We start from the raw sequence: 23,266 nt of genomic DNA, 5'->3' as shown, positions 1-23,266 counted from the left end.
AGAATCAAATTGAATACTCATACATAACTGTTCAGCCTGGTCCTCAGTATAGGAGAACATATAACATAAAATTATATTTAAACTGAATAAATCCCTTATTAAATTAAATCATGTGAGAGGCTAAATATAATAATATAATGTAATAGAACTGCCAATAACTCGAACATGAGCAACATGACAAGGGGCCCCAACCACACACGGTTTTGTATGAGACGGCAGAAGCAGACCACCGGCTCAATTTTGTACATTTATTCCTTGATCATATACGTTTCATCTACACGCTCACGCGTACGCACAGGGTGCCCCTTTAAAATGTTGTTTTAATTTAAAACTCAAAAACGAAGTAGTTCTAAACGAGTACACGGATGTTGTACTTAAGCAGGACACCTGAGTAAATGCATTTAGCTGTTTTCCACCACCGCAGGATGATATGAAGCACACATGTAGGTGTGTGGCTGAAGTTAGCGATTAACCGAATAAATGACAAATCAATTGACAAATAGGTAGCTTTTTATTTGGCACAGATTAAACAGCAGGCTGGCCATGTTGTACATAAGTGGCTGCTGTGCGTTAACAGCGCTAACCATCAGACTGCAGTTGTGCGTGTTTGGGTGCGTTGGTGTGGTCATGGACCGGAGACGACGCCCGACTTTTAGCTTAGCCACCGGCCGCCGCCGCCATTAACTGCAGCCTACAGTGGCTAGCAGCCGCTGACGCTGCTACAGGCCTAAAGCTTTCAGGAGCTTAAAGGTGGCCGCCTCAGCCTGGACCGTGCTTTCTGTTTAAGAGCGATGTGCCATATTATTCACAACAGCTGTCTACGTGTGTGTGTTTTTGTTCACTGAAATTCAGTTTGCGTCGTTAAAACCCTCCAGGCTACTCCTCCGCAAGCTAGCAGACAGCTGGTAGCTAACAGAGTCCACATCCTGCTTCCAGGGGGAAACCTTTGGGAGAGCTCGGGACTTTGTTGCATTTTTTCCTGTTTAAATTACAATATTTACCGCGGAAAACACAAAATACACCGAAGTTAAAGAACATAAACGTCAGAGTAGGGCTGGGGCTAGCTAATAAAGCATTTGTCGGTTTCGCAAGCGTTGATACTGAGTCGTTTGGGATGCAGGTGCAGATATTACCCATTCATCTAATGGATCTGTTCAGAGTCCCGTGCGCTCATAATACATGATCGTGCGTGTGTGTGTATGTGTGCGCGAACCTTTTTGATATTGTAAACACGGGTCAACATCCCGATGCCTCTGTCGTTGAGGATGGTGAGCTTTTCTGCCAGTTTTTGCTGGCTGGGCTGGATCACTCCCCGTGACATCTTCTCGATGTTCGATTAAATCTCCAATCAAATCCAGGAAAAAAAATATAATAATCACAGATCTCCTTCAGCTCTGGTTCCGTTAAAGGGAAGGGAAAAAAAGAAGCAGCGATCGGTGTTGTTAGATCTCGCCCATGTTCGTGTAGTCAGAGCCAGCGGCTTCCTGTACTCCACCCCACCGTCTCCCTGCCTGTTTTTTCGGTCACAGGGCTGAGGAGTTGTCCTGGTTTTCACAATGAGGCTGCTGCATTCAGGCACCCTGTGTAATTGTAAATCACGAAATTCTCGCTCCGATTCAGGGTCAGTCTGTGTCTGATTTTCGATTGTTGTCAAATCACGACCTAATTTTAGAATTCTGACCAAATCACAATCTCTCACAAATCAGGGTAAATGAAAATCAATTTTTTTAGCAAAGTTTGTGCACACGTGAAATTAGATTTAGGCTTTTCTCTGGTTTCAGTAGCATTTTATGTAATAAAATATGTATACTATACATTATATAGAATCATTATGAACGATATTAAAATACATAAAATATAGACGTAGAATGATTTTAAAAATATAATCAGTTGTATTCCAATATTAGTAGTCATGTCGAGTCCACCCCCACACCCCCCATTGTATAGTCCTCATATATTCTTTGTGCTAAATTGTTGTAAAGTTGCTTTATTTTTTATAGTGACCATACAGAAAACATTGGGCAAGGTAATGTTTCTTTCCATTTCATAACAGGAGAACAGCAACCAACACTCATTAACAGGTCATATGATATTTCTAAAAATCGATAGATTAGATAGAAACTTGTGCTCATGAAACTACCACGTACTGTATTGTGAAAATTAAAAATCATATTTTTGCAAAAGACCACTCTAACACACACGTGCTTTCGATAAAAGGAGTACAGTCGCGTATTACATGCAGAATTTACTGTAAAGTCATCAGTGAGAACTTCACACTTATACAACATTGATTGCATGAACTGCATTTTAAAATAGATAGGTTGATACCTTCGTCTTCAGGGTTCAATTTGAATTTTCAAATATACTATTTTAATCTCGGTCCTCGAAAGCATCAAGCTGTTGACGTAGTTTCCGACGCAGACGTTGGGTCGTGCGTTGAAGCTTTCGTTGACTCTGGTTTAGTTGTGTTTCTGTTTCTCCCGAAACGAAATGTGTGATAAAAACCACAGTTATTGCACCTGTCGGGCTTAAAGCGCCGACGATTTAACGATTTCCGGGATTTGACGTTGAATTCAGAGCATTCAGATCAGGTGGGTGCCCGATCCATGAAACTGGGTTGATACACCTCCGGGATTTCGTACAGAATCAGCCATTATCAGAGCTGGAAGACATCCTCAGATGTGTTGACGGAATAAAAGTACTATTTCCACACTATAGGAATACCCCGTCACACGTAAAAGTACTCAATTCACAATCAAAGCAAAGTAAAAAGCACCCATTTTGCAGAACGCACTGCAGTGAATAAACTACAGCACTCAGCTGATAAGGTGCAGCTAATTTTACTGACGACTACTACACACCGCTAGGTAACTATAACCTACATCACCACCTATAGCACGATTTGACTTACTAATCAGGATTTGGAACTTATAATCAAGTGAGTGAATTGTAGTTAAAAAGTAAACTAACAGGTACATATACAACGCAATGAGAGAATATACGTCCTCCAGCTTCCGCTATCTTACACATTTTAATGAATTTCTCAGTTCAAGATTTCACTTTTTAAACAGACTGCTTAGAGGAAATGTACAAAAAAGTCAAGGTTTTTCAGTTGTTTTAATTTTTCAGGTTGTCACAATGGAAAAAATGTAAAGTATGTTTTGGTAGTTGTTTAATATATGCACCTCTTTACTGTCTATAAACCCTTGGTTTAGGTGTGTATAACCCCTTGCTGCCATCTTTTGTGATTTGGTTTATTTTAGGTGTACACAGTTGTGTGATGCATTCACTGGCTCAGGAGATCCATGGATTTTCCAAAAACTGTCTGAGGAAACAGTGTACTCGTGTTACCACGGTGACAGGCAGGAAGCTGCTTGAGAAGAGAAGTGAGGGAGGAGAGGTGGAGCAGGTGGAAGAGCTGGACGAGGGAGGTGGATGTGGATTCGTTGAAGATCTCAGTCTGGACCTTCAAGTTGGTGTTGTTAGACCCTTCCTGCTGCTGGGTAATATAACTACTGCTACTCCACAGTCTATTGGTGCAGTGGCACTGTCATCCCCTGTTATTACTATTATCCCTCCAACCAATACTACCACTATTACTATCACTACTGACATCACTACTGCTGCTATGATTGTCAATACCAATTCTCATACATCCAAGCAACTAAATATACATTTCATACTTACAGTAGCTACTGTACCTTTTATATTAGCTAAACTTACCACTACAGCCTTAACTCCCTGTTGCATTGCCATTGTTATGACAATCACTACCACACGTTGTAGCATGGTCAGCCAGTATTAGTAGTAACAGAAGTTTAGTACAACACCTCCACAAGGGGTCATAATCACAACAACTAGCTGATGTTAACTTTACTGCTACCAAGGATAGATGCGCACCTGGATATATTCTATTCATGAATGTAAGATTATGCAGGGGCTTCATTAACTATTAGTCACTTAATTTCTTTTAAAAGGGCCTATGGTACTTTTAACAAAACAATCAAAACCCATTACTCATCAAAAAGGGGAAATTTAAGCATTTGGAGCTATTTTATATTCAAAAATTCAAGGAGCACTGCATCAGATATCTATTGATTTAGAAGCAGAAGGGCAAAGAAATAATTTCAGTTTTTAACGTAAAAATCTTAATCTGTTAAAAAAAAAAAAAAAGTCAGAGTAAACATCCTTACCTTCGTTTGTCCTTGTAAGTGTCTATAATAACACTCGAAACTCAAGGATAACTTATTTGCCTTTTTTGGTTCCCTTGATTTTGTTTTATACCCTTTTTCAACTCAAGTGTCACTGCAAGATCTAAGAAAAAAGCTTTATAACACAGTTCATCGGTCACACTTTAGCCACATCCTGGTGTGTGGTGTATTTTCCTCTGAATAGGACCATTATTTAGTATCATGTTGTAATGAAGACTTGAAACTACAGACCCAGACCATACATTCAACGGGAAAGTATTAACTGATGTAATAAATCAAGTGAGAAGTATGGATGTTTTCACATAAGCTTCGATACAATTTATTACTTTTTACAGAAAGTGGAGTAGCTCTTGATGGTCATTAGATAGAATGCTCGTTTAAGGTTTTTCAACATTGGCTTCTCTTTACAGCAACAACGCCAACATCCATTTTAATATACAGTGTATGGTTACACCGCTTCACTACGATTAACGCTGTTACAACAGCTACTGTAATTCTGCCATGGTGAACCAATTGATAGTAATGAAAACAATACATATTCAATAGTGTTCATTTGAACAGAGAGATGTTATGACATGTTAATGGCTGTCCAGTGTTAGTTTCAGTGAGTAAGCCACAGCGGAGCTTGTAATGTGTTCATTGTCCCAACAACATGCGTTTCATAGCATCTTAGTATTCCAGTCCACAACGTCATTGGGTCACGGTTTTAGTCCTAATAATAAATAAATAAATTCATATTGTGAATAAATCAATTTCATTGTTTAAATTCCTCTCAGGGAGTGAGGCGATCTACAGTGCAGCAGGAGAACACGGGCTGACACCCCCTATATGTCAGCATGTGTCTGTCCTACTGAAGTGTCCTTGGGCCTGACATTGAATCCCCTCCCAGCTCCGGGGGGGCATTTACCTGACTGTTGGAGAGAATCAAAGGCAGAATTTCTGAGCAGAGATCAATGAAACATTACATCTGTCAGGTTCAACAGAGGCAACTTGTTTCTGTACAGTACGTCACTCCTGCTGCATCAAACTGCTAAACGTGTTCAATTGTTCTGGAGTGGAACAGCTCCACCTGTATTTTAGAAAACCTGCAACACATCTACAGAGACACCAGCTTGCTCTTAACACCTTAAAGGATCATATCTTTGAGACGTTTTCAGTTAACAACCTCATTCTGACATGTTTCCAAAATACTGTTGGAAAATACATTCTGCCATTGGATGAGCCCATTTCAGTCAAATGTCAACGTCAGATGCTCCTGTTACAGCTTCCATATGATGTATACATATTCTTTGTGACCACAGTACAGTAACTGCAACACATTATGAGTTCAAAGAGCCCATATTTTAGCATTTCTCACTCTTTTTTTAATGCTGATTTCCATTAGATGATATATTTGTGACTTTACTGATTAAATCCATTACAGAGTAATTTTACGTCTCTTCTGGTAGTCTCTGGAGCTCCAGTTACAAAAGGTTCATGACTTCTGAGTGACTGAGAAAAATATAATAGATTTCAAGTTGTGGATTCAGGTGGCCAGGGCTTGGAGCATGGCTCAGGGTAGTGACTGTTTTGTTGTGACATCACAAAGTCCCAGGCAAGGCTTGATAGCTGGTTTTAAGGTCCAGTTTCTGAATACAGACTAAGTATTTCTCTGTGGAGTGAGACCTTTGATACTTTCACTGTGTTAATATAGAACCTGGACCTGATTTTTAATTTAAAAAAGACATTTACATTTACCTCTATTTCGTATTGGACCTTTAAATATATATTGTATTCACAGTATAATATTTCACCATTCCAGTGATTATTATTTCGACATGCACATAAACTTAATCACAGCAGATGGGCCAATGCTGAAAATGTCTCTTTAATGACACATCTAGGCTAGACTGAAAAAGAAAATAATTTAAAACATTTGTGACCAGAAGAAAAAATGCTGCTCCTTCTTCATTTTGTTTAGCTGACTGAATTTGGGTCTTATATTAAAAAAAAAAAAAAAAAAATCTGAGCATTCTTGCATCATTTCACAGATGTGTCAGTTCAAATCTTTCCCTCTGACACTGATAAGGCGTATGTGCTGGAGCTGGCTTATTTCCAAAGACGTTCTATCCTTTGGATTTAGATTTACGTCTCAACCCCATGAATTTGGCATTATGTGAGAGCGGCTTGGCTCAAGTGAAGAGTGCGCAATTTCTGCTTTTGAAGGCAATGAACCGCCGCAGAGTATCCACTGTGGAAGCCCCATGATCATATTCTGTTTCCTGCCCATATGCCTCTTTCACATAATTATCCAGCCCCTGCTATTTAAAGCCACCTCTCCTGTCTTCATGAGGAGTTATTTGAAAAATGGAAAGAGACTGTTGCTCGTTCTATTTTAACTGTCTCCCTCAATGACTATCTACTTTTCTCAGCTGACAAAGTCAATCAGCCTGGCCTGCTGTATGGTCCTCTCATTTTATTTCCTCCATCAGTCTTAGACCTGCTGGATTGGTCATTTAAGGTCTTGCTTTTATGAAAGCTGTTGTTAAAAAAAAAAAAAAAAGTTCCCTCTTCTCATGAAAATCATAAGATTCCTTCTCTGCAGCTGTAGATAACACTGGATGTTTATTTCAGCAGCTTTTTTTGTGCTGCTCTACAAATCACTTGATTCCTTTGCTTTTTCTGTAGCTCTAAGCCATTTTCAATCGGTTTCTGCTGACTGATATCTTCACTTCCTGGAGTTGCAGCTGTTCAGTGAGAGGTTTCTTACTATGTGATATAGGTGCTGATGTCTTGTGGATTTTGCCCTCTGCTGCTTAAGTTTTACACCACTGAATTGACTTCTCTCTTTAGTTTTTTATTTTTACATTTATTTTGCCTTAATGTGATAGATGCCTTGACAGGAAGAGAGAAACAGAAAGAGAAAGAGCGAGGGTATGGTATCCTGGAAAAAGGAAAGGTGTCATTTGATACCAGAACAGGCACCCCCAAGCTGAGTGTTTTAACAACTGTATTCATAAAATACCAGTTATGGCCACAATGACTTAGTTTGACTCCAAATTATCCCCCATATATAGAGGACGGCTGACCCAAATTTAAATAGATCTTTTATACTACGTTGAAAACACAATAAAACATATCAAAGAAGAGTCTGGAGGCCAAAAAGAACAGAAGGGATGTGGGCTATAGGACCCAGAACTACAGAGCTTTCTTAACCAACCCAAGATAAATAATGACTAAACTGGCAAAAAAAAAAAAAAAAAAAAAAAGGACTGCCAGGCTTCCATTATCAAATCAACAGAACAAACAAAACAAAACAGGTCTGCAGGCTGCTCATGCTCATCAGAAAGAGAGAAACTCCCTCCCTTCAGCCTCGTTTAAATTGGCTGTGGTTTGCAGACTCATACACTCAGTGTGAGGCGCAGGTGCACCAATGCAAAGGGAGAAAACACTACAGGGGAGACTGTTCCCTTGTTTATTTTATGATCGCTTGATCTGCTAATTAGTTTTACAATCAAGGCATTCATTATTTCATTTATAGAATGTCCGAAATGTGTCTTCTTTTTTTTTTTTAAGATGACACATTTTTACTGGAGCCCACTCCCACTTGTTTTGTTCAGCCAACATAGTGAACTGATCTATTGTTTATACAGTACGGCTTCGAGCTGGAGCCAATCCCAGCTGGCATTGGTTGGGTTGCACCACGGACAGGTCACCATCACAGCACTGACATACAGAGACAAAAAAATTATATTTACATTCACACCTATGAGCACTTAAGATGCATTAATTAACCTAAACCCGCATGTGTTTGAACTGCGGGAGGAAGCTGGATGCAGGCACAGGCACGTGCTAACTCCACACAGGAAAAAACCCATAACATTCTTTCTGAGATGTGACAGTCGTAGTCTCTTTATCATTGTACTGCTGTAATGATGTAAAAGTTATATAAAAAGAAACAATAGATGGATGAGCCAAAGGACTAACCACATATTAAATTTGCTGATCAATTTTGTATCAATTAACCAACTCCTGTTTTATTAATGAACTGTGATGCTGACAGTGCTGTATACAAAAATGAAGTTGTATATTAGGTAAAAAATTTGAAGTATTGGATTTTGCTTCTGTAAAGGAAGCATTAATAGTAAATTTTTTTACCAAACACAGGTGTGCCCTGGTATCCTCTCATCAAGTCATCTCTGTCCTTTCAGCTTCTCAGGATGCAGCCCACGACATTGATACCCTGCAGAGACATCAGGTCAGTACAGAGGGATCAATAGAGCAGGTATGCCCTTGCCTCACTGTGATTGTATGTGTAGTGACATGAGATTAGAGGCAGCTGCGTAGGTGCGCCTTCCCTGCAGGTCAGCAACAACCAGCCAACAGCCAGAGGAGCTTCATGACTCATGCAGTGACAGTTTAGCTCAGTAGAGGGAGTAAATGATAACGGTAGGTCTCAGCACTGCTTCTCATCATCAGAGATGTGACTACTCCTCTCTGCAGTGGCTGCTCCCAGGCACAAGCTGATCGCTGCCTGTTTGGTCTCTGGATGATGAATTGGAGGGATTACAAATACCTTCACTTCCTGTTTCTGGGACGGGACCTTGACTACCTAATAATGAAAGCAGCCGGAAGCTCCCGTGGAGCTATTAGTCCAGCAGACGTGACGGCAGGACACTTTATAAGAACCTGCTCATTTACAGACATTTAATAGTAAAGGACCAAAACAAGCACCCTTTAGGAAATTAAAAGTCTAATCTAGACAGCCATTGGACAATGAAGACATTTACAAGGACATTCATGTCCAAGTTTTGAAGTGTCATTTCAGCTTTATCATGTTTGGAGTATGACATTTGCATGAAACTGAGGAAAATTGGGTAATCCTTCTTGAGGATTTGAGGGTAAACCCACTTTCTGGTTGCCTGAACTCTGCTGTATTTTACCACACTGCTAGACTTACCTTCTATATCTAATCTTTATTAATGGATGCAAAGAGCAACTAAAAATGCATGATCTGCAGTATGTTAGAGTCACATTTTATTTCAGTAGGATCATCTGAAAACTTGATGCTGGTCTGCATGTACACACACTCAGTTGGTGAGTAGTATGTCGTGTGCCATCCTAATTAAAGGTAAATGCTGCCATTACACTATATTTTTACTGTCTTAAATCTTTAAGAATGAGTCAAAAATATACAGTTTAGTTTTTTTTTTTTAAAGAAGCAGTAATAGCCTCAAACAGCTGGCTTTTCATTTTAAGTTAATATTGCTCCAACATCTATTTTCAGTGGTGGATTAATACATATTTGGTTCTCCAGTGAGTAATTCTGGCAGCAGGGTAACGCAGGGATCAACACATAATAATAAAGGAACATGTCATCCGGTGCAGTGTGGCTGCAACAAATGGAGGTCTGTGGCACTGAAAAGCAAGAAACACCAGGCTTTGTATTCGCACACAATAGTTGTAAACACAACAGGGTCAATTCATTGTTGGTGAGATTTTACAAGGTGTCCAAAGGCAGGACACATCACTAGGACAGAGAGGAAGAGAGGACTCAGCCCTCTGAGGTAAGCTAAATTTAAGTGAGAGAAGACAGATACTGCATAATGAATCAGAGCCATCTGTCTTCTTTCCGGATTCCCCCTCTCCCTCACTCGTTCCTCTTCATCGTTCTTCGCCCCTGCCTGTCAGCCCTCTTTTTTTTGTCCTCACTTGCTCAGAAATGTTCAGGTGTCATGTCATCGATATGGCTGACAACAGAATACATCTGTCTCTCTAGCTCCTTCTCTGTCTCTCCCACCCCCCCTTTCTTTCCAAAGCAAAAACAGCCTTTAAAACTAGTCAATTCTCAGGGGTCATCTGCTCAAGGAGTTTTATGTCCCCAATTCCCTTTGTCTTTCAGGTGACACACGTGCTAAACGTGGCTTATGGAGTCAATAACCTGTTCCCAGACCAGCTGCTGTACAAGACCCTCCAGATCCTGGACGTCCCAGATACTGACATCACTTCATATCTGGGGGAATGCAGCTCCTTCATAGATCTGGCTCGTGAGCAGGTCTTGAATGTGTTTAAATCTTCTCCTTCTTTGGGCTTTTCCCTATTTAGTGTCACCGCAGCAAGTGACTTGCGTGATTTGATTTGGCTCCAGTTTTTACGCTGGATGCATTTGCTGACACAACCATCCCCATTTATCCGGGCTTGGGACCGGCACGAGAATACCACTGGTTTGTGGGGTCATTGTGGCTTCCCAAATGTATTTAAATCAATAACATAAAATAAAATCTCAAAGAACTTTTTAAATAGAGCAGATCCACATACCTAACAATGCACACCAATGGCAAGCCCTTATTCATTATTATTAAGCTTGCAACTGTAACAGTTTAGCACTGAGCCATGTTTATAAAGGACTTTGCACAGCCAAAATGGCTCAATTGAGTATCTATTCACCTGAAGAGGTGCTTGGTAGATTTTGCTGCTTTTAGAGTCAGTCTAGCTGTTTTCAGCCTTCTGCTAAAATGAACTGATCAGCTTCTGATAGCAGATGTGACATAATTGACAGTTGTCAAACTTGTCATCAAACTAAGAATGTTTAGGAAAGCTTTGGAAAAAGCTCAGTCAGACTTATTATATATATATATATGTGTGTGTGTGTGTGTGTGTGTGTGTGTGTAGGAGTATGATGTCGAGTGCATCTGCTATATCCAAGTCAAATACAAATTTTCAAATTGCATTTTAGTAGTCGTACATTTTTTTTTATCTCTTATACACAAAGACACAGACCCACAATAGTACTTCATGGTTTTACTTGTTAAAAATGTATCAAATCTATTTAAACATTTCTGGAACTGGTTGCTCTCAGGAGGCAGTCTACAGCCTGAAAATGACTCCTTTTATATCTGTTGGTTAATTTAACACGTCAGTGTGCACACACAGCTATTCTGCTATCTGACTGTGATGGATTTACACACATCTAGCGGTCAGTTATCTGTAACTCAGCACAAAGGCAAGGTAGGAAGTCAGAATACCTATTAAAAGACCATGCTGGGCTCATTTCATGTTGCAAGACAAAATGTTCTCTGCTTGCACTTTGATTTTTCCCCTCATGTGCTGTATGCAGTACTTTCTAAAGAGATTATTTCCTGATATTTCTTCCTGCGTGTGTCTAGAGATTGACCGTAAACAGAACATAATGTGATGTGAGCACTGATATGAAAACACTCAACTCGAGCGCAATGAAATAACAGCAAAACAAGAAACTCTGACAAAACCAAATTAAGTCTCCATGTTTGCTGTGATGGATTATCTAGCTCAGGCAATTTTCAGTCGGTAGAAGTTTTGTTTTTTTTTTTTTTTTTTTTCCTCAAGAAGAAGAAAAACAAGACCTGATATGTAACAGTGGTGACTGCAGACGCCAGCGCAAATATAACAAAGTGGCAGAGAAAGCCCTCTGATTGCTAGAAATGTACAAAGGACTGGTATCAGTCTTTGTGTGTGATTCATTTATATCTAATATCTTGAAAAGGAAACTGTGATAACATGTTAATTACAGCAAGCGCTGTATGTGTGTTCAACCAGCTTGTATCTTCTGTCCCTCAATGGCCACTGATTGACATGTAAAATCCAAAATGTGCTTATAGCCTCTGCTCTGCCCCATTTCAGCCTGAGAAAAAAAAACTTTTCTGTGATGTGGAAGCTCCATGTTGAATAAAAGAGACAAATGTGTCAATATGCCCAAGTTTCAGCACTGAGCCGTGGGCTTGAACGCATTGTTAAAAGATGTGGCTGGAATTTTAAAAGTTTATTTCCAGCCAGGCACTCTAGGCAGTAAAATAATTACATCAACATTAATATTAATCATATCACAAATTTTGACAAACGCAGCCACAGACAGATTTATTCTTTCTCTACAGGCTCTCTCTAACGCCGCTGTCGTTATGGAAATTGCTAGGTTTTCAAGAACAAAAAGGCAGCAAAATGAGTCTTGAACATGGTGAACACCACACTCAGTATTAGTTTTGTCTGACCTTGTGGATGATTCAGTGTTTAGAAATGTTCAGAAACCAATGTTACAATATCACAGATATGGAATTCTAGATATTTTTGTTGGTGCTGGTCAAGTATTGCACGTTATAATTCCAAAACAGTGCCTAGGTATTTCGTTCAACAGTGAGCAGCCTGTATTACTGCTGCTCACAGTCAGGCCTGTAAAATATCTACAGTAACCATGGCATTGCTTCTGGCACAGCAAATGAAAATCCCATTTCCTCAGTGTGGAAGCACAGATTTTAGCAGATCTCTTTTTTTGTTATTTGGAGAACTTATCCTTTTAATCTGGTAAATGCTTAACCTTCTCAGCTTGTATGTATATTTGTGGCATGCTGGCTATTTCACCACATTATTCATTTTCAGTGTTTCATAGAGAGCACAGTTTGAACTTCAATCAAATTCATGTTTCAACTGTTTTTCCTCACATATACTTGAATTTGTTTTTGGCCTTTTCTCATTTATGACGTATCATTTCATTGAAATCATAATTCCAAGTAGCCGACTGGTAATAAACATACAACATCAGCCTCTGATGTTTGGTTCCAAAACAATATAGAACATTCTGCACACCAACTAATTTGTGAAAGGAATACAGAAATGTTGCCTGAATGACTGCAACGACACCAGCGCTGGCAGTTAAAGGTCCTATGTAATATAAAGGTAGATGTCCATGTCTTCTTTTTTTTTTTTTTTTTTTTTTTTTGTAACATTACAAATCTGATGCAGGTTCTATATAACTACAGTGAATGCATTAAGGTCCTCAGCCCACAGAGAGCACCCTGAGAGATATGATATAAAACTGCACTAAGATAGCTTTTGGTTTAGACAAACATCTGTTCTTATCGATGTCAGAGCTGCATACTGTTTGGCTCTGGTTTCTTTGAGCAATTAAATACTACAAATATGTAACACAACAAGCTAATTTATGTTTTTTCTGCTCCAAGTACAGAGTTACATTTTTTTTTTCTTTTCATAGGGTGGTGTGGTGCTTGTTCACTGTAACGCTGGAGTGTCACGCTCTGCCTCCATTGTGATTGGATACCTGATGCTGAGAGAGAGTCTGCCATTTGATGATGCTTACAGCCAGGTAAAGCTGGCAAGGCCCTCAATTCGCCCTAACCCCGGGTTCTACCAGCAACTGCAGAGTTACAAACCATAAGGGACTACAAATCCAATTTTCAGCTTAAAAGCACATCCTTAAAGGACTGTAACACCCAGATCTTAATGTCCTGCCAAATGCTGGAGACCCTTAGGGTGGCTTTTTGTCCTATATAAAACACTTATCTAAAATTCTGTCACGGTTCCCTTCATTGAGATTGTAATATTAATGTTATTATGATGACGCAAATGTAGATGGATGCTTTCATCACATCTCATCAGGAAGAATATAGGAGATTTTTAGATTTGTTTTTTGTTGTGAAATAATTTTGTTCTAAGATTAGAATTAGTTTTATTCACTGTCAATAAAGACATTTACATTGTCTGGCCTCAAATGGGTAGGGTGTGTTATTTTTGAACTTCAGTATCTTTTCTCCAAAATGCTGTTACTGAGTGAAAAACTAATTGAACCTATTAATAAACAGATTTGCGAGATTTGGGGCACTTGTTTTGTTTGCAGCATGGATTGTTCTCTAATTTAAGACGTGCCAGTTTTTCCAAGGTTCAAACTCTGCTTTGTCTCTCAACTATACAAACAGCTACCCAATCGATTATAATGATTGCCCCTCACTGCTGCATTGTCTCTATCAATTTCACAACTTTGCAAAGTTGATTCGTTAACCTGGCTCCCTTGAAATAATTAGTTTGTAATTAGCTTGTTAGATAATGAGGGGGAATCCAGTTGGCTCACATGCTAATCAACAAATGCCACTGGGATGAGCTCCTTACAATTCAAACTGACTGCACATGGAGGTATCATTCCTGTTCTTCATTGTTTCAATGGAAATAAAGCCTTTCGGGTGTGTTTGTTGTTCAAGCAGCTGAAGTTATTTACTGATGATTATTGTTGCTATTTAATGCCCAGGGTGTTATATTTTGCTGTCAAATCCATTTAGACGATCTTCTGCACACATACATCCTGTTTAAATACAGTAGTTAAAGATTTACCAAATCGGGAAATGCGTGTTCTGGATTCTGTGCTCTGCTGTGCACAACTGCAGTCATGAATGTTGAATTCAGTTGCTCAGATTTGTCTGCCTTAAAAATGACAGTTTTCAGACTCTTTCTGAATAAACGAGTAAGAGTATCAATGTAGATTTTTAAACCACACTTGTGGTGTTTAATTGGAGATGTCTGTTTCTTGTGCCATTTAGATTTAGGCTCTTCGTTGGATTTCCTGGGATTTGACTTTTCCTCTAGTGCCACAATGACATTGCTATTTGTGGTGTGTGAAATGTTTCAACAGCTGTTCAATGGACTCCCATAAAATTTAACTTGCTAATAGATACCCACAATGCCCTCACAATGAACTATAAAGACTTTTTTAATCCTGTGGCCATCTTCCAGTTTTATTCCCCTGATGTCCAAATCCCTGATCTGCCCTGCACAAAATCTATGATTTTACAGATAATTTTCTGTCTCAAAATTGATTCGTAGGCAGCTGGACTTGTAGTTTTGCTAGTCCGCTAGTCCGACCAAGGCAGTGGAGAAAGACCCTGATATTTAACCTCTGTGGGTGTGTTCACCAAAAAGTACCTGTGAAAGTACTGGTTTCAATTGACCATTGTTGTGGTCACATGTGAACGACAGTCGTTCACGGACTAGTTTGTGGACTAGTAGACCAACTAACATAAACTGATGAACCCCCTTGGATAAGAGGCGAAACGTCTTCAACGTCTTCTTAGACCAATACAAGTCCAGTTGCCTACTAATCAACTTTGAGACAGAGATCAATGATCTGGATGAATGAGAATCTTAGAATCTTCATAGACATACAAATAATTAGCATATTTCTTTATGCGAACACAACAAAACAAAAAACAAATACTGTCCACCCTGCAAAACATTAGACTGTTACCATAGTCATGTCAGCATTAATGAATGTATACAGCCTCACAGAGTAGTTATCTTTACTACACACTCTTAGTTTTCCCATATTTATACCACCAACTAATGCTAAGCAGGATTTAAGTACTAGGTTGATTGGTGTACAGTCAAACTTGAGACAGAAGGCAGACGGACTTTTATGCTGGGCGATTTAATCTCTGTGTCTCAGTACATACAAGAGGACTGCTATGTTGTATTTTCAACTCTGATGTTAATTCACACAGTCACTTATTCTCAATACAAAGAGGCTCCAAGTGCTGCACATAAGGTTAATAGCCGAGCAGCTCATTATTTATGCCAATGTTATTAGTTATGATTGTTTTTGTGCATTTCGTGGTCTGTTAATACACTTTATAACGAGAAAGCAACCAATTGTGAATCACAGCGGTGTTCCCAAACACCAGTATCCCAAGCCCCACTGCTGAAAGCTCCTGGTTGGTTCACCTTAAAGAACTATTTGTCAAGGTTGGTTTGTATTTTACACCTTGAGTTCACGCCTTGGATAAAAATAAATAAATAAATTAACAAATCCAAGGCCAAAGTCAAAAATTAGCACACAGGAGATCATAGAAAGCAAAGACTAAAATTGATCCTCAAAAAAAAACAAAAAACAAAAAACTATTTTGAAGTCTGTCAAATTTAATTTCAAGGTTGATTTACATGTAATACACATAATGTGATTTAATCCAATTTTAAGCATGGCCCTTTTATGTATACAATCTGCAAAAACAATATGATGATTACCATGTGGTATATACAGTTTAAAATTATTGATTAGGGCACAGTTATAATTTTTCTAAGATCATATCATGTTTACTTTCTTTGCTTAATGTTATAACTGATTGCTTTTTCTATTGTGTTGCCCAGTTGTACATTACCTTTAATTAAACTGAAGTCAGTCAATATGTTTGTTTTCTGTTTCAGTTAATAGAGTTTCTTTAATGTTGTGCATTATATGTATCTTCATTTTCTCTCATATTCTTTCACTTGTTTGTGCACCCATCTTCGTGACCCAGGGGCAAACTTCCATATAAGCCTAGAGGCGTTTTATCAAATCTGCATATTGTATGTGTTCTCTTTGTGAACGAATGTCCAAATAAACTGAACTCAACTGCTTAACAAAGGGTGTCTACACCAGAATTATTATTATGATTATTATCCTCATATTTTGCATCCTGGTGTATCACCTTTATGAGAGAGACGTTTGTGCTGGATTTCTGCTCACATCTTGGAGCATATTTACTCCCTATTTGAAAATGCAGCTTTGTAGTTTGTGTCAGTTGCAGGCTGCTGTCGCTCAGGGGAGGCAGAGGGGTGGAGGTTGGTTTTCTGCCAGAATCTTGGACGAGGAGGAGAGTCCTGCCAAATTGGTTGCAATTCCTACTGGCCCTATAAAGGTCATGGATTATTTAACAACCCTTTAAAGCCATGGATTGATTGCAAAGAGCACTCCTCTGTCAATGTTAATATCTAAATATCTACAGTCAGTTGCTCTGTTCTTCCCAATAAATATACACTGCTGTTCAATACACAACTCCAATTGTAATAGACGTTACTGGAAAAGAAGCAAATAAAATACCGCACCAGTGTCTGACTAATGGCCACAGACCCAATATGCAGTCTGTGATATTACTTGAGTGTAGGGGAGTTTGGCCTTTTCTTTGGTGTTGTTCAATGGTCTATCACTGAGGAGAATCTGCTATGAAGCCAACTGGGTTTCCCCTGACATTTTTGTGACATTTTACCGTCTGGATGTGACGGCCCACAGTATGGCACAAGCTGTCCCATCTGCAGGATCTCTCAGGGTCCAACCACCATCTCATTCTGTGCATGAGAATATTAACGGACTGTAAGAGCCAGGTTACATACAGGACGATTCATAATTTCTCCCCCCAAAGCGGTACAGTGTTAACTGGTCTGTTGGCTTTCATTTTATACCTTTAATTAGAAGTGAGCAAAAGTGATTTGCTTTTTCCCCCTTTTTGTTTGTCAAAATGCATCACACATGACAAAAAGCAAATTGAGTCACAAACTGGACAAAATTAACAGTAATAACTATTACTGTTAATATATATATTAAACTGAAGTGGGCATTTCACTTGTCTCATTAGGAAATACAGTATGCAGAGTTTTGACTAAGAAAAAAATTGATAAATGAATGTACAGACAATAGATGGTTATGAATATGAATCACATGCTATGGCCTTCTCAGTTACCAGAAATAACTATTTTATTTAAAACTTTAAAATTGCTTAAATTTCTTAAATGCTTACATTTAAAAATTTATACAACCTCAGAATAAAGGCTTATGCCAGCCTTTGTCTTTATATTACAAAATTAAAAATGATTTATCTGATTTACACTGTAACCACTTGCTCTCTCTGCTTCAACAGTTTTCTATTGTGTCATCTCTTGTTGACCTATTTAAAAACAATAAACGTGTGCACCCGTCCAATACATGTGCCACAGTTGCATGCTACTTCATGATGTAGCATGTCAATAGGTTCATGTCTTAGTGGTCACTAAAATGTCACACACACACAAACACAAAAAGCCTTGTCATCAAAACTTCTCACTGTTTGTTTAATTCAAATTAAAGCTGTCTAATTTGGACAGAACTTCTATGGGTAGCCAGCATAACTAGCTAGGTTAACTAATGTTTGCCAGGTGAAAAGGCTACTTAATTAAGGACTGGATCCACGCGCTACAAACATTTCTGCCGTATTGCATACACTTAAGTGTTAAATGCACTTTGGTGTAAATAGCCACATCAGATATTCCATCCAGGTTCAAATACCATCTGGCATAAATATATTAAATTGTTAATTTCACATTAATTACGACTAAAGATTTCACAACATTTCAATTGCCAGCAGCAAAACACCAAATTAAGGGATATCCTTTGAGAGCATGTTATTTTTCCCCTCTAGCAGGGTTTTGTTGAAAGGGAGCAATCAAGCTGTTCAAGCAGCTCATGGTCAACCAACACTGAATTAACACACGTTCGTATTTGTAATTTTCCAGGCTGTATGTATGACACAGCTCCTATAACACAACTAGAGATACAAATTGGAATACAGTACATCTGCTCACCAAGAAACTGCAGTAAAGCAGTTTTTCTTTGCCTTCTTCCACCAAAATGTGCAGATAGTCAGAAAAAATTGTCCCACATTAGCATTATTTTTTCCCTGTGGGTGCATATGTGATATATTATTAAATAAACCAGGCATTCATTTAACACACAATTTTATTATAATACATATTTTAATGATTTCCTTCTTATCTCTCCAACCACCAAACAGAAATCATAATCCACCAGCAACTCCACATTAGCTTGCCATTACGTGGCAAGAGATACATAAAACATTTCATAATAGGTTACAAGGGGAAAATAAATGTAAATAAATGTGCACATTTCTACAAATAAAAAAGAAACTATACAATATAAAACAATGAATGATCCGCAAGAAGAATTGAACAGAGAGTGAAAAGTTTGATTTGTTTTTGTCTAAAATTAATCTAGTGGTGCCAAAGGGAGGGCTTTAAGCTCATAGTACTGGATCATGGGACCCAAAGTACAGGGAAATTCATCAGATAAGCCTCTTACTGCGTTCTTTATTTTCTCAACAACAATATCTGGCCACTAAACCAGAGAGAGTGACTCTGGGGGGTTCTCAACAATTTCCTTTTGAGGAAAATCCTTCCATGAGTCAACACCAATGCAAATGCAGTAATTCACAGTCATTCAGGAGAGAAACAGGAAGGAAAAGGTTTTGTTTCATACTGAATGAATACTAAGTGGGACAACAGAAATCAAGCAATCTCAGCACTGTGCTTTAGTTATACATGCAGCTGGTGTTTGGCGTAAGAATAATGCTGGGACACAGGGACACTTTCTGTATATCCCATCAGTGTAGAAATAATGTGGTAATAATGAAAACTCCCAGTCTACTCAGGGATGAATAACATTAAATTAATGGTTGCATACTCTTACAGAAAGTTGCAAATTGAGGTGCAGCGAGCCATTGCTTGTTGTCCCTCTTGCAAAAGATTGCTATAGGTTCACTTTAACTTAACAAGGGGCTGGCTGGCATGTGCAATCACTAGGCACTCTTGATGATGGAGGAAGAAGCTGCCTAAATTTAACTGGACCTGATCCATACGGGCAGTGAACCCATCAGTGCTCATATAGATAGTGCTGAAACATGTTGTCCATGGTCTGAGGACTTTGTGCCCTGCTGTTGTCATATAAAGTGCATAATTAGCTTGTTAAGGTTGAAATTTCCATCTGGTGACATTGACAGCAATTATAACCAAACAATGACCTTGTTCTTTTTGTTGATTGCTTAAAGTTGGAATCCAATAAATATCAACCTGAGCAAATAACTTGAAAAAGGAGATAGTTTCTCAATGCTGGGAAACACCCATGAGATACACTGTACATCTGTTAAATTAAAGGCCAGCAAACTTTGCTAAAAATGAGTTTCAAGTATTGGCTGAAATAAGATTATGATAACTCAGATTAATATTAGTTAATATTAATATCGAAAACTACCGACTGAAGCGTGTAGAATTAAAGGTAGAATTGATAAAAGGAGGAATATTTTATGTGGACAGAGCTAAAGTGGATGCTAGAATAAAAGAATTCGTTCAATTTGGAACTTAAATATGGTAAGAAGTACCATATTGAATGTTCAGCCTTTTATTGTGAAACCTATTGTGAACCTTCCTATTTTGGGTTTATGGATAAATTTGTCTTTTATGCATGTTTTTCCTTCCCTCAAGGAAGAATACAAGTTTAGATACAGACGGAGTAGATTAACCAGAGGGCAACAAAATAAATGCATTAACCGAGGTGGAATAGCTCTCCCTGCCTGTCACAGACATGTGGATCGAGCTCAATCTCAAAAGCCTTGCGGTTTAGAGATTGCTGTAGATTCGCTAAGTAAACAATAACTTCTTATGGATTAAAAGACTGATGCATTTCAGTGTATGAGCTGGAAATTAGACAGCCTGCACTACTCTACCTCCCTAAACAGTTTTCTTTCATTTTAGCGTCTGGAGACTATTTTGCATATTTTAATTTCTTACATTTAGATCTTTGTGGCTGTCTGAGTCAGCTCAATCTCGCCAGCCTGCGTAGTTTTTCACTGGCATCAAGCTAAGGAGCAGTATCTTCCCTTTACTGCTCTCCTATAGAGAGCTGATTGTGAGGCTCAGGTTTTAATTTCTTTTTTTTTTTTGTGGGGGGGGGTTGAAGTGTGTTGCGTTATATCTCTGACCTCTTCTACTTTTTTTCCACTTTCAGACCTCTTAGATCTCGTTCTAAATTACTATACAGCCTTTTTAATTTGCAGATATATTTCAGCTAATTGGGTTAAACTGGGGATTTGTTTGGAACTTTTCTGACCTCAAGCTTATGCTAAAGCTTAAGCTGTGGGTTGGGATGCTGCCTCGTTCTTGGATCTCATGAACTGGAAGGTTGAAAAGAAAAGAAAAACTAACATAAGTGCTGTTGATAGACAAATTTATAGTGCCTGTATCGAAAAACCAATCCTTAAAACCAGCTCTTAAGATGTCTGTAACTTTGTGATGTCATAACAAAGCAGTTGCCGCCCTAAACCATGCACCAACCTTGAAGGCTTTGGTTTCAGTGTTTACCTGAAACCTGCTATATTTGTATTTGATAACTCTGAAAAGAGTCCGCCAATTAGAAGAAGCTAAGATTGCTTGACCACCATGTTATGACTGAAAATTGACAGGGAAGCCTGAGTCAATTACACTGAGCTGTTTTTGGTTCTTTAAACCACAAATATATCTTCTCGTGGATATGAAGATTTCAAATAAAACACAGGAAAAGTGTAGAATATGTGACCTTTAAAGTTTGGCTGGTCCGGGAACAAAAACAGTTGGTTGATGGGAATTTTCACCAAATGTACACATCAAAGTCTGTTTATAGGTGTTGCGGGGTTACTAGTGCATATGTGAAAAAAGCTGTATCAAGCCTTTTGTGGTTCCAGAGGGAGAAGTCTGAAGTCTACAAGTTTGAAAATAATAAAAATGAAAAACCTGGGGGTGCGGAGCTGGAAAGATGTGAGCTCCTCAGACCTGTGTAGCCTGCTCCTTATCTCCACTTATGGTTATGGCTGTGGTCATGGGTGAGCCTTGAAAGCTTTGTGAGTCTTTTTTGCTGCACCACTACATCATGCCACCTGCAATTCTGTTACATTGCCGCAAATTATCAAATTAATCTATAATTCTTTTCCCTCTCTAGCAGCTCTGAGTGCAGTTTCCTTTTCCCAATGCACGACTTGTTTTCAAAGAAGAAACCTGCCGTGAACAGTGAAAGTTATTTTCTCAGGAGATGGAGGAGAATAAAATTGAGCCAAAAGGAGAGTAGAAATTGGACTGATATTTATCAGCTGGCCAGAACCCAAACTCCAAATGAAGACTTGCATCTGTTACATGTGCAAGCAACTTCTTCTAATGAAACCTAAGACTTAAAATTGTTTAAGTTAGACATTGTGACACATGACCAGTGCTGTTGACCTTAACTAATCTATTGTATCAGTTTGCTAAACAACATTTGTATCTATATTTGTGCCTTTGATCAAGTTTTCTTCTTCTTTTTTTAGTGCTTGTAGTTAAAAGCCCGGCATCAGCAGAAGATTCATTCATTCAAGTGCTTCAACCAGCTTTTGTATTTATTATACACTTCTATATAACGGCACATTTTTTCATGCCAACTGTAAAGAAAGCAGATCCTTGCTCTATTTTCATGTTCATTCCCGTCTTCCCTCTTTTTATGTTTGCTGCTTACCAGTAGGTGGAGCTTGTCTCCTTTGGCTTGAGAGAAAGAGGGAAGGAGGGAGAGAAGGAGATGATTAAAGAGAGAAGAAAGACAGCAAGAGGAGAGGCAGAGAGAGATGGAAGGAGGGGGAGAGAGAGAGAGAGATGGGGGTGGTGGTGGTGGTGGTGGGGGGGGGTGATGGGGAGGAGAGAGAGCAAGCGTCAGCACTCCATGCGTTAAAAGGGCAGATGGTAACCGCGGGTAACTGAGGAGCAAACCACTCTGCTGGCCACAGAGCAAGAGATCAGCAGAGAGAGGGAGATAGAGGGAGGGAGGAGAGCGAACACATGCAGCGCAGCAGAGGAGAGGAGAGGAGCATCTGAGAGGAAGCTGCACGCCTGCTCTGACAGAGGGAGGAGAAGACTGAGTACTTCTTCCCAGCACTAACAAGGAGGCAGAGAGCTGACAGAGACGGGGAGAGAGAAACAGAGATAGGGACTGGAGATGGGGCGATATTAAGAGGAGGGAAAAAGTATCCCTCCCTTACACTTTGAGGGATACAGAGACAAAGAGGGAGGGAAAACAAAAGGGGGCTGGGGAGATTGTGAAGTGAGGAAAGGGAGGCAGCCGATGGGAGATAGTTGGAGGAACTGCAAGACTGATCAATGAGCGCCTGAGATTTCGGGAAAGAAATTTAGACTCAGCAAGAAAGAGCGAGAAGTGTGAAAGGGAGGGAGTCAATGACAGAGAAAGATTAATGAATGAACGATGGGAGCAGAACATCTGGAGTGAAAAGGACTTAAAGAGAAATATTTAAAGAGAGACAGAGCGATCTCGTGGGAGGCAGTTTTGGAAAAAAGGGAGGGATAAAAAATATACTGAGTGAATAAGAGTAGAAACAAAGGAGGGGCAAAGAGTGAAATATTTAAAAAGAGGCAGAAGCTTATGGGGAGATGAGCAGAGAGAAGGCAAAGAATCACCGGCAAAAACTTAGAGAAGACAGAGAATAAATCAGAGCAACAGGGGAAACCTATGCTCTTCCTTTTTTTCTCTTTTCTTTGCTATTTCTTCCCTCCTGTCTTTTATAAAAACAAGGAGAGGGGTAAAATGAGGAAAGCGGGAGAGGCTTGAGGAGCACACTGGAGGAAGAAGAAGAGGAAGCATCTCTTACAAGTTTTTCCTCAAAGTCTAGATA

At 39.1% G+C, this 23,266-nt stretch overlaps 2 protein-coding genes across 6 annotated transcripts in view; one reads left to right on the top strand and one right to left on the bottom strand.

The window, feature by feature from the left end:
- The window catches only part of nckap1 (NCK-associated protein 1), a 31,140-nt gene extending 29,602 nt beyond the window's left edge, over window positions 1-1,538 (bottom strand). For 2 of the 3 annotated variants that reach the window (XM_029520981.1, XM_029520983.1), the window contains exon 1: window positions 1,214-1,321. In XM_029520981.1, the coding sequence (XP_029376841.1) occupies window positions 1,214-1,321 (108 nt within the window). Of the gene's footprint in view, window positions 1-1,213 lie in introns of all 3 variants that reach the window. The other variant, XM_029520982.1, reaches the window with a different exon arrangement.
- Window positions 1,539-2,428: 890 nt separating this feature from the next.
- On the top strand, window positions 2,429-14,211 carry LOC115055571 (dual specificity protein phosphatase 19-like). 3 transcript variants are annotated; one of them, XM_029521487.1, is made up of 5 exons: window positions 2,429-2,591; window positions 3,264-3,503; window positions 8,402-8,448; window positions 10,093-10,245; window positions 13,213-14,211. In XM_029521487.1, exons 2-5 carry the CDS (start codon window positions 3,281-3,283, stop codon window positions 13,393-13,395), a joined length of 606 nt encoding a protein of 201 aa, XP_029377347.1. In that variant the 5' UTR covers window positions 2,429-2,591; window positions 3,264-3,280; the 3' UTR covers window positions 13,396-14,211. The 3 variants fall into 3 exon arrangements, with proteins under 3 accessions (XP_029377347.1, XP_029377349.1, XP_029377348.1); XM_029521489.1 differs by having other exon boundaries at window positions 2,429-2,867; XM_029521488.1 differs by having other exon boundaries at window positions 2,429-3,503.
- Window positions 14,212-23,266: the final 9,055 nt, after the last annotated feature.

The sequence above is a fragment of the Echeneis naucrates genome, chromosome 15, assembly GCF_900963305.1.
Source record: "Echeneis naucrates chromosome 15, fEcheNa1.1, whole genome shotgun sequence".
Lineage (NCBI taxonomy): Eukaryota > Metazoa > Chordata > Actinopteri > Carangiformes > Echeneidae > Echeneis > Echeneis naucrates.
The sequence above is the reverse complement of the archived record's forward strand: the minus strand, read 5'-3'. Positions and strand labels throughout refer to the sequence as shown.

Coding starts and splice junctions, on each gene's coding strand:
- LOC115055571 (XM_029521487.1), top strand. CDS start 3,281: ATGCATTCACTGGCTCAGGAGATCCATGGATTTTCCAAAAACTGTCTG. Junction 3,504..8,401: donor TAGACCCTTCCTGCTGCTGG/GTAATATAACTA, acceptor CTGTCCTTTCAG/CTTCTCAGGATGCAGCCCAC. Junction 8,449..10,092: donor ATACCCTGCAGAGACATCAG/GTCAGTACAGAG, acceptor TTTGTCTTTCAG/GTGACACACGTGCTAAACGT.